This window comes from Cyprinodon tularosa, unplaced genomic scaffold, assembly GCF_016077235.1.
Source record: "Cyprinodon tularosa strain WSP-4 unplaced genomic scaffold, ASM1607723v1 ctg226, whole genome shotgun sequence".
NCBI lineage: Eukaryota > Metazoa > Chordata > Actinopteri > Cyprinodontiformes > Cyprinodontidae > Cyprinodon > Cyprinodon tularosa.
Window position 1 is genome coordinate 899,047 of NW_024038844.1, and position 11,939 is coordinate 910,985.

The following is an 11,939-nucleotide window of genomic DNA, read 5'->3' on the forward strand; positions in this document are numbered from 1 at the left end:
GCAGTTAAAACCAATTATTTCTTCTTATTCCTCTGCAGGACTTGCGATATTTCCAGTCAGAAAAGACAAAGCGGGGTGTACTGCAGGAAGGCTGGAGGGACACACAGGACCCCATCATGTGCTCCTACAAACTGGTTACAGTCAAGTTTGAAGTGTGGGGTCTGCAGACACGAGTGGAGCAGTTTGTACACAAGGTAAGGGGAGAAATGATGAAATCCATCTTCTTTGCCCTGTTTGTGCCCAAACTGATGACTTAATGAAGAAAAAAAAATCACAAATTAAATAATAATAATAATAGTAATTTTTTTTGCACACGGCAACCGTCATCTGTTTTTAGTTGCGAAAGCCATGAGAGGAGGACATTTTTGTGTCAGTAGGTAACTATAGATCAGAGACCACTAACATCTCATGTGGTGTTCCCCAAGGATTAATCTTAGGGCCCCTTTTATTTAATATCTACATGTACAAGCTTCATTAAACTGGAATCTTCAAATAAAACAACATAAGTAACCATAACCTTGCAGACGACACACAGCTGTACATTAAAATGTCACAATGTGACTTAACCCATTTAAGCTCTAGGTAAATGCGCTGAATAATTCATGAATTTGACAAAATTTTCTTTAGTTAAAATAAGACAAAACTGAAGTAATGTTTTTTTACCCTAAGGAAGAGTGTTCTAAATTTAACACACAGCTTCAGTTAATCCAGCTCGAAACAAACAATCAGGCTCTAAATCTGGGGGCATTGATGGATTCAGACCTGAACCTTCAAAGCCTCATAAAGGAGGTAACAAAGTCATCCTTCTATCACCTAAAGAAAATCACAAGGATTAAAAGGACTAATGTTGCAGCAGGACCTTGAAAATCTAATTAATATATTCATCGTCAGAAGAATTGATCAGTGCACATGATCCAGAATGCTGCTGCCAGCATCCTCACTAAAACTAAGAAAGTAGAGCATATCAGCCTAGTTCTAAAGTCCTTCCTCTGGTTCTGTGTATCTCAAGAGTATAGACCTCTAAATGCTTCTGTCAGTCTATAAATCACTGAAGGGCTTTGCTGCAAAATACATAACAGACTTGTTAGTGGATCAAGTCATCTCTGCAATCCCAGAACCAAACGTGGAGAAGCAGCTGTGAAGGAAAGCTCTGTGTTTACACCTATAAGCTTTTTCTCCCCGATTCTTTCCTCAAAAGAGATCACTCAGGACAAACTCTTTAAATAACACTTCATAATGTATGCGTCTTAAATAACCATGAGACATGACAACAGATTTCTGACAGAAATTTTAATCTTTGAATCACAGTTAAAGATGCATTTTACAACTCCGTTATCACACCCTGAAACATCATCACATCATTCCATCATACACATTTATAAATGAGGAGACATCCATGGCTCCATCTATATCAAAACAACACCTTGTTCTTAGATCAAATCATTCGGAATGCCCCATGAGAGAAAGATTGATGTCAAAAGTAATCCAGTGTCTGTATGCTCTCATTTCATTCCCAAATCTCTGTTCTCTGTGAGTATGATAACTATATATCCTGGAAGACATTAGTTTAGACACGTAACAGAAAGGTTGCATTAAATTGCTTTAAATTAAGATTAAAAATGTATTGGTTTAAAGCAGTCTTTGACTGGGATCTATACACTATTAGTTTAGTTTCCAGTCCAACTTTTGTTCTGATTTTTAAAAATCGTTTTCTCTTTCTTTAAAAAAAAAATAAAAAAAAATAGTTTTAATAATTGTCTCATTTTAATGACTCACTTTCATTCTCTGTAATTATGTTGTTTTACCTCTGTGTCACTCTGTATTTTTTCTCATGTACAGCACTTTTAATTGCCTTGGAATCGTTCTCTGCTAAGTTTTATTTGGCCTGTTATTTTTTACTTTTTTTTTATTTTTTTACCTCATTTACAGAGTTTTATCTAAAGGTTTTTGTTAAAGTACACATTTCTATAACCTATGATATATTTTTCCTTCACAGCTATGTTCCAATAGAAAGAGCATATGGTAGTTTTCACAAAAATAAACTTGAAAAAGTTCTTCATTAACATTTAGCTGTTTCCTTGGATGACATTTCCTTCTATTTTTCCACCATGAGCTTTCTGACTGGAAACAGTGAAGAAAAACTATGTTGGAGGATTAAAATGTCATATTACTTTTAGTGTGAGAGGAGCGTTTGACCATCTTTGTCTTGTGTTTTAGGTGGTCAGAGACGTGCTGCTGCTCGGACACAGGCAGGCATTTGCTTGGGTTGACGAGTGGATAGGTAACATCTGCAAGCATTATGTTTTTTTTTTTTGTGTTTGATCAGTTTCCTCTAAGCTTGTTATTGTTGACGCATGGACATCCATCCCAACTGCATTTAATCTTTTTAAAAACAGCATGATCCTCTCACTACTAACCCACCAATGCCAAACACTTTCCCCACTCTTCTTATAGAAATAGTCTAATCCAATTAAATCAAATTCTGTGAAACAAAAAGTACTTGTTTTTTTATACACTTCACTTTCAGATTGTCTTTGAAAGCTTAGTATACAGGATTCCTGTTTGGTTTGGAGCTTTAAAAAAACAGAAATATGTTCAGACTGCTGGAGCCATTGACACATTAATGCTGGCTCTGTCTGCTTCCCCGGCTGCACAACAGAAACCCTTGTGTGCGCCTCTCAAGTAGCTGCAGCAGATTTACTCATTCTCAGCTGTTAAGGTTTTTCCAAAGCTGTGGCACAAACAACAAAACAATCCTGTTATATTTACGCTGAAAGCTATGCTGCCTCTCTCCATAATAACCACTAACATCAGCACTCCCTCCTCCCTGAAACCTGGATGCTTCCTAATCCTCCTAAAGTATCTTTCCCTCATGAAATGCGTTTTGTTTTTTCTTCACTGTGGAAACCTGAACCTTTCACATTTTTCTTGCCAGTGATTCAACCTCTTCTTGTTTATCCCCTAATCTTGAATCAAACCCAAATCTCCTCCATCTTTCCCTCCTCTCTGGGCTTGGACTTGTCTTTCCTGCACACTCTTTGGGTCTTTGGCAGCTCACACTTTACCCTCTACGCCTCTAACTACACCAAATCTTATAAATGCCAGCAAATGCTTCCTTTCACTTAACTGTCTGTGAGCTGGAAAGCATTGATGGAAGAGTAACAGCATTTTGACCTTCATTGCACCCCTGCCTCCCCCACCTTTTTACAGATATGACTTTTGATGACGTGCGGGATTACGAGAGAAAAATGCATGAGAAAACCAACATTAAAGTTTGCAATGAGCAGGAAGAGCTTTCAACAACAAACACATCTTCACTGGATGACATACAGATCCATGAAAAAGCAAGCGTATGTGACTTTTCTTTTGCTTTTCTCCATTTCCCCTCCTTTGTCTTCTAATTTTACAGGCTTTGATTTGCAAATGAGGTGTAAGGGCTTCATATCATGTTACAACCAGGGTTAAAAATGTGACATTTGACGGCTCTGATAGTAGTTATTAAAAAACATGATTGGTTACAGCAGATTGTGAGCATAGGAAACACATATAACTTCTTTTATTTTGAAGGAGTGGTTTGTAGGAGGTGTTTCCTATGCCGCAGAACCCAAACAGCATTTCAGTCAGGCCTGAAACACCCATTTTGGAAACGAACAGACATGCTACCAAATAGTTTAAGAAAAATAAACATTTATTAAGGCTTCCTTTTTATCCTGATTATCATGACATTTATTTTGCATATAAATGTTAACTAACATGTTATAATCACTTTGTTGTATTACAGAACAGGCCAAAGTACAAGGCAACAGGACTTTCACTCAGTTTTTCTGAGTTTGTGTACTTTATTATATTCCCAGTGGATAATAAACTTAAAGAAATTGTTGCTAAGAACAGATAAAAAAAAGAGCTAGAAAATATCTTCATGTCTATCAGTGTTATACACATGTTTTGAAAACGTAGACATGCCATTTTAGTACCTTTTTAAAGTAGAAAAAAGCCAGATTTACATAAACATGTTGAAAAGGAGAAAAGGCATTTCCATTCTCTGTCAGCTGGAGGAAAAGCCTCCGCATTAAGTTTTAAATCCCCATTGTTTTGTTAACATTCTTTTTTTTGCAAGTTGTGGTTAAATTGAAAACAAAATGTTGTTTTTCATGATTTTAGAAGATAAAATCTAATTTTTATGCCTATTCTTTTATGATTTCTGTTTTTCATTATTTTTCTCTAAATTTTCCTGATCGTCCTCTGGCACCCCCTGGTGGCTTACCCTGTAGGTTGCACCCTCCACTTTAAAAAGAACTACGGCTACTTTAACATGAAGTTTAATCAAGCTGGAACTTTTCACCCTGATGAGAAGCCTTAAAGGCAACTTTAAATAATATTTCCTGGAAATGTGGGTAGGAAACAATCATTTGTTTGTTTAAAAAATTTAGAGCTGTGGGTTTTAAAGCTTTTCTTTGTGTAATTTGAACTTATCCAGTAGCTCTTAATGCCCACAGCTCATAAATTAAAAGATTTTTTTTCTTTAGCAACTATCTGATTTCTCTCTGTCATTTTTATATGGAGTGTAACTTTAATTTTTAATTTTTAACTGTTTAAACACAAAAGCAGGTGCCGTCTTATTTTCCTCAAATGTTGTTTGTGTGAAAAATATAGGAAAATAATCTATGACCAGCGTTTAGGGTTCCATTTCTGTATGATTAATGTTGAATATTTGTAATATTTAGATTTAATAAATACCATCTACTCACCACTCTGGTTTAATTTGCACATACATTGATCCATACCGCCATTTTGATTTCTTCATGTGCTTTGCATTCTTTACCCTAGGAATTTATAAAGAAGCCGATGCACTTAACCATGGTGTATCACTTGATTTTACTAGTTAGGTTATTATGTTGAAATATGAAGGTAAATATTATACATTTAACTGAATATAACAGTAAATTATTTTCCTAAGATTTTAAAACAATATTCCATTTCAATTTATTGATGCTAATCCCTATTTAGGCCATATGACCCAAGTAAATATAGCAGATTGTATAGAATAATTTTAGCTTATTTAAATAGATCTGGATTATGATCTACTGATGGATATAATCTGTTAGGGTCATATTGACAAATCTTTAGATTACATATAGATTGTTGATCATTTGCTGTCAAAGCAGGTTTGAATCTAATAGTAGGTGTGAATTATTTCATCATCCACCGACTGACTGCATCTTTTTTTGGTTCAAAATGACCAAAACTGCAAAAGAACAACACTTCAAAAAGGCAAACAACCAGTATCTAGCGTCCCCTTCAAAAAATACCATTTATGGTTGGAGATATGTGTTTGAATGTCAACACACGAACCCAGTAGAAAGGCTAATCGATGCATTGTCTCTTATAAATCTCTTTCCAGACATGACGATGGATGAGGTGAGAGAGTTTGAGCGCTATATCCAGGAGGCCACCAACCAGAAGATTGGGGTGTTTCCCCCATCGATCTCCATAAGCGAGACGCCCCTGTCCTCCTGCGCTCTAACCGGCCCCGCCAGCGCTCCCTCAACCCCAATGTGCACGGATGCTCCAGAATCCCTGTCCGTTCCCAAAGACCGGCCTCGCAAAAAGTCTGCCCCCGAAACACTGACCCTTCCGGAGCCCCCTTCCAGCGAGGCGGCACAGAGCTCTGATCTGAACCAGTTACCCATTTCCAACCATATCCAGTCATCCACTCCGCCTTCTGACTCTGATCTCGCTGAAACATGCGAGCAGTAGAACAGAGGAATGTCTTCCCCTAACCCCTGTTTAATCCTTATCTTCTCTACCCTGTGTCTTATGAGCCCAGTGAGGCTACTCTTGCCTCCAAGCACCAGTGCCCTAACACTCGACTAATTTAGCCATATCCAACAATTCACCATAATCTTTAAACACACCAATCACTCTAGAAGTCTTCATTATTGCCATCCAGGCAGCTGTTGGCTCGCCCCCCTGATGGGGGCGGAGTGCCAGTCAAGCGAGCCAGATGTCAGATCTTTTCTAACAAACACATTTAGTGTCGATGGAAAGCGAAGGTTTTTTTTTTTTGCTCAGCGGCAGTTCTTTGTGTGAATAAATTCTTTTCATCGTGTCCAGAGTTATGTCTTCTTAAATCAAACCAGATGGCCACGAATTATTGCATTTTTGACATAGTTGCCTTGACATCACAGCCAGTGAAGATTCAGTTCTGATACTCAGTTCAAAATCATTTTATCAGTTACTAATTAGCATAAAGAGGTAAATTCTGATAAAAATTCAAACTGGAACAGCACAGTAGAAGTAGAACCTCACTGAAGAGGCCGTCTACGTATTTTATGATAGATCCACTGAAGTGTTCCTGTAGCTGGTCAGATTGTACTCATTATCTGTTTAAATGCTGAAAATGCAAAATTTGTACAATCACAAAATAAAAAAAAAAACACCTCAGGTCTCCTATAAACCCACCCGGATCTCTCTCCAGGGGCAGGATGCTGTTGTACCTAACCCACCCTGCTTTATAGCCAAACCTTCCTTTTATACCTTCAGAAATGTTATGATACTAAACATAGTACGCAGCAAAGCAGAATCTGGGAATGTTTACACATCTTAGAGCTTTTAAATGAAGCCGCATCTGCAGCTTGACGCTCACAAAGCTTAGTTAGTTCAAGTTCGTCACCCCATCCTCTATATCCTACTGAAAATTACAGTAAGAGATCAATATCAGAAGAATTACACGGATGTTTCCGGAAGCTAATGGATATCAAATGATATAACAGATCCACCTAAATGAAATAATTTTTTCACTTTTTTGGGGGGAAAATGTCATTACGGTTGAGCTTTGAGTCACAAGCGGACTCTTGTGCACAGTGCAGATGAAAAGTAGATGCTAACGTTTGGAAAGAAGGGCACATGTGTCAAGCTGACTTGAGTATGTGCTTCATAGATGCACAATGTGTGAAGTAACGTCCAGCCAGGACTGTGGAGGCAAAGCCGACGCTTTTAGGAGAATCAGAAACATCCTTTACTGTAGGCCAATATTAATGGAAGGCTGTCAACTAACTTTAAAGGAGGAACTAATACAGTAGATTTAGTCGACCAATCAGTATATTCTTCTATGGAGACCAATATTATTCAAAGAAGGGGGTTTTTATATGCTGCATGGAACGTTCACGACTTGTATACAAAACATATGATGTGTGATATACTGTATATGTACGGATTGTTACAGTATATTAGGTAATGTTAACTCTATGAAGAAAATCAACCAAATGCTTCCATTGGAAGTCTGAAGTCATTTTGTACAGCAGGAAATCAGATTTGGTCTGAAATGTAAGCATGTCCAGAGTATTTACTGTAGGCCTATGAACTGTTTGAACTCAGTGACTCTGCATGCTACAGTTTTAGCATCATCTATGTGTACTCCCCAATTTTTATGAACTCAGCTGGAGAAATTCTTAATTTCATCACAAACTTCCTGAAATAATTATTTTGCACAATGAAATCACTTTTAATCCATCATAAAAATTCAAAGCTATGATATCCGACTTGCAGCTGGAAGGAGGTTTATGTCAGCTCAATGTGGGCATGAATGTCTTTAATACTGAACTATTTATTGAAACTGCTTTTTGTGCAAAGGATCATGCAATAAAAGAACTTCAACGTCTTTCAGATATAAATTTGGACGCGCAAGCTTGCAATTAAATTTCTCTAATATAAGCATGGTCAGCGCTTTCTCTACAAGTTTTTAATGAACAGGAAATGTTTGAGTTATCACTTTTAAATTTTGGCATCCATTTATTTAAAAAAAAACTTTAATGATTACTTGATATTAAGTAAATTGGAAAATAGCATTAAATCACGCTAAGTTTGGGTACATTTTACCAACATGGTCACTGCTCTGCATCTGATGCCGATGCAAAATGTTTTAATCCATATTTCCTTAAAAGATTAGAACGTATTTATTAACCTACTCCAATGAGATGTTTCTGCAGAAACATGTCAAGACTGAAAGCTTTCTCCTTAGGTTCAGATCGATTTGGTTTTTGCCACCTGTGCAGGATCAAAACCTCTTATTCTTATCAGATTTTCTTCTTGGTCGTTTGATAGAGGTTTACTTTTCGACATTTTCCTCATTTGAGTAAAGGCGTTACTTCCTGAAGGAAACAAAAATATCTGTATGTCTACACTTTTGATAAATTCAAACTTGTGCAACTCTCATTTATAAAGTCATTGAATTCGTTTATTGCATCCTCATTTTAGCAATAGATAAAAAGGCAGTTTTATTAAATACACGCCTGAGTTTAAATCCATTCATGTCCAGCGAACTTCCCCCACAGCAGCAGAGTTATGTGCCTCCTCATCCTAGCAGTGGCAGTAAAAAAACACCACATGCAGCAGTTAAACTGTTCTGTATGTGAAACATGTTGGCTTTTACTTCTCTAGTAATTTAGGCTCTTTGCCTCATAATGTAGCCTGGTGGTCCTTTACAGTTTAAATAGAGCTTTAAGTTCTTCCGCAGCTTTTGTTTAGACTCTTTCCTAATTCCACCTCCTCCCTCATGTTTCTCCTGGTCTTCAGAGATTAACCGTTCCAATAAAAATCCCAGTACTGCCACTGCATGAAGATGCAGAGGGGTGTAACTCAGAACATATCAAAGTACACCGGGCCTTTAAATGCTGTTTTTCTTCATATAGATTCTCGGTCATCCAGGACATGACAATCCTAAGTGCTTTAGGCACCTGGACTTCCTCTGCTTGGGACATATGACAGAAACAACTAAAGACGCACTTAACTGAGCTGAAACAGAGCTGCTTGTCCTAGTTTCCCCATTAGTGACTTCATTGGCCGTATTAGTGTGATTTTACTGATTACAAATTCTAAGCATGTTTAGAGCTGAGGAACCTTTTGATGAAAGGTGAATCATCTTCAAGGGAAAAGAGGAGACTAAGTCCAGTTGCCTTCTGCTCAATCGCTAAAGGTTCAATTGCTGACATTACACAGATGCATACTGCACTTTCCAGTCTTTGACACCTCAATTGACAATGAAGGAATGTGTTTATAACTGAGCTGTACAGCACAGTCATTTTGAAGAGAAAATATTCAGTGGTCTTGCCATAAATCAACAATTTGTATAGATTCTCATTTAGATAACAAAAAACCTGTAGCTATTTATTTGTAATTGTAGCTTTTCTCATTTTCTTTAAAGGATAAAAAAAAAATAATCTACATACCAACCATTGGCTGTCTGTTTACATCTATTTTGAATATAGATGCTGACTAGTCTGGTATCAACCGCCTCTCTTGTCAGGAACACAGAGATCCAGGGACATGTTTGATCCACCATGGGCTATTAAAGTAATGCAAAGTGTATGTGGAACATTAATCTGCTCTGTTTAAAAGAGTAATCTGATAGCTATTGTAAATACAGCTGTTAATGATTAATATTGTAGATTTCTGATGTTGCGCCTGCTCTGAATTTCTTTACTGATGTGCCATGAATGTGCTGAAGGACTTAAAATGGACCAGCTAAATCTTTTAATGAGGGTTTGTGATGTTTTCACACACATGATTTAAATTGTTTCCTTTGAATCGGGTTTAATGTGTTTTATTCTATGACGTTTCTCTTAAACCTTCTGATTTTAGTTGAGTTTAATATTGTTTTTCTTTTCATTTAGATATCACGGTTCTTTGTAGTGGTGCAGTTTTTGCTTGTTGCTTCTAATGAACCCCACAGGGGTGTATCATTTTCTAAGTTGTAAAGCAAATCAATGCTTTGCATTTTAGTGGCGTGGCTGCCTTGAAGTTTACCCGCCTCCTTAATTTCGAGGTGAAATTTTATTTTTTTAGATAGTAATCTTTGCTGTTATTTGATTTAGTGATTGCTGTAAATCATTTCGTTTCTCTTCCTGATTCGGTTTGCATTCAGTTGATCGGTTTTGCTGTCTTCTGCTTTCTGGAATCTGTTTCATGAGTTCAGCTCATCTTAGTGGTGGCTGAATGTGCAGCTGCACCTTGAATGAATCCAGCTTCATGAAACGATCCCAGAGGTTCCATTCCTGTTTAGCTGCTGAAAGTTGCTTTGTTCTTCCACTCTGAATTATTGTATTGTACTTGGTAAGTTTTTACTCCCCTTTGAGGTTTATTTGGTTCTTTGTTGTAATTATTGTTTAAAGGTTTTCTTAAACGGATAAATAAAATTTATTAGCTATTGTTATTGTGTTACTGTTTATTCAGTTTTCCTTCATGCTTCACATAATTATAAAACCATCTTTTCAGTTACCATATATACAGTACATATATGTGTATATAATGTGTGTATATGTGTAAGTATGTATGTATGTGTATATGTGTGTGTATATATATATAGTACAGTCAGGAATAGAATTATTTTAACAGCCTGCTATTTTGAAGGTTCTCCCTCTTAGAAATCATGGAGGGGTCTGAAATTGTCATGGCAGGTGCATGTTCACTGTGAGAGACATAATCTAAAAAAATCTAGAAAACAAGGTAAAAATTTTTTTTTTTTTACTATTTATTCGTATGATACAGCTAAAGTTAGTATTTGAACACCTGAGAAAATCAGTGTTAATATTTGGTATAGTAGCCTTTGTTTGCAGTTACAGAGGTCAAACTTTTTAGTGTAGTTTTTCACCAGGTTTGCACACACTACAGGAGGGAGTTTGGCCCATTCCTCCACACTGATCTTCTCTAGATCGCTCAGCTTTCTGGGCTGTCACTGCGAAACATAGAATTTGAGCTCCCTCCAAAGATTCTCTATTGGGTTTAGGTCTGGAGACTGGCCTGACCACACCAGGACCTTGATCTGCTTTTTCCAGAGCCACTCCTCCTGGCTGTGTGCTTCGGCTCATCGTCATTTTGGAAGAACCAGCCTCCACCCATCTTCAATGCTCTGAGGGAAGGAGGTTGTTTCCAAAAATCTGGCAATCCCTGGCCCCGATCATCCACTCCTTAAAGGAAAATTCCGGTTTTTAACACTTTTAGCCCATTTTCTGTAGTGTCCAGGATGAAATCGAATGATCGACACCAAAATTTTGACGATTGGTCCTGTCTCTGCTATTTGGCTCATGCAGAATCACCCCCTGGCTGCTTTAGAATGGCTAGCATAGAGCATGTCCGATAATGTCCTTAAAACAACCTTAAACGTTCTTTTTTTAAAATATGCTACTCACCGGGTCGTCAGCGCTGTTTAATGACGTTCCAAAAAAAGTTTTGTGAAGAAAAACCGTTCCTGTCTTGTTTTATTTAGCATTTTGTAAATCCCAGAACTATTTTTTCCGATACATCACAACCGCTTATAAACTTCCGCTTCCCGTTCGAATCTGAGGCGTTGCACACTCCAGACCACTATTTGGCGACGGTATCCTCTACCGTCAAACTCAAAGTCCAATATGTCCTCCTCAAGAATCCACCTTTCGTATTCCATTTTCAGAGTTTTTTAAAGTGTTTAACAGAGACGTTAGCACCTCGACGTCGGAGTACACAGAGTGAAGCAGAAACACTTGGGCCTTGCGAAAAGACTACAACTAAGCGTAAACAGGCCCCGTTTCCGGTGACGGAGGGATATTGACTATTCCAACAGAACTCAATGGGATTTACAAAATGCTAAATAAAACACTACAGGAACGGTTTTTCTTCACGAAACTTTTTTTGGAACGTCATTGAACAGCGCTGACGACCCGGTGAGTAGCATATTTTAAAAAAAGAACGTTTAAGGTTGTTTTAAGGACATTATCGGACATGCACTATGGAAGCCATTCTGAAGCAGCCAGGGGGGGATTCTGCATGAGCCAAATAGCAGAGACAGGACCAATCGTCAAAATTTTGGTGTCGATCATTCGATTTCATCCTGGACACTACAGAAAATGGGCTAAAAGTGTTAAAAACTGGAATTTTCCTTTAATATAGTGCAGTCTCTCTGTCCA

The 11,939-nt window shown here is 37.5% G+C and overlaps 1 protein-coding gene across 2 annotated transcripts in view; it reads left to right on the plus strand.

Annotated features, from left to right (window-relative positions):
* The window catches only part of LOC119784435 (cytoplasmic phosphatidylinositol transfer protein 1-like), a 90,698-nt gene extending 84,589 nt beyond the window's left edge, over positions 1 to 6,109 (plus strand). Inside the window, exons 7-10 of one of the 2 annotated variants that reach the window (XM_038286482.1) lie at positions 39 to 194; positions 2,218 to 2,281; positions 3,211 to 3,350; positions 5,402 to 5,541. In XM_038286482.1, coding sequence (XP_038142410.1) covers positions 39 to 194; positions 2,218 to 2,281; positions 3,211 to 3,350; positions 5,402 to 5,407 — 366 coding nt within the window. In that variant the 3' untranslated portion in view covers positions 5,408 to 5,541. Of the gene's footprint in view, positions 1 to 38; positions 195 to 2,217; positions 2,282 to 3,210; positions 3,351 to 5,401 lie in introns of both variants that reach the window. The other variant, XM_038286481.1, reaches the window with a different exon arrangement.
* Positions 6,110 to 11,939: the final 5,830 nt, after the last annotated feature.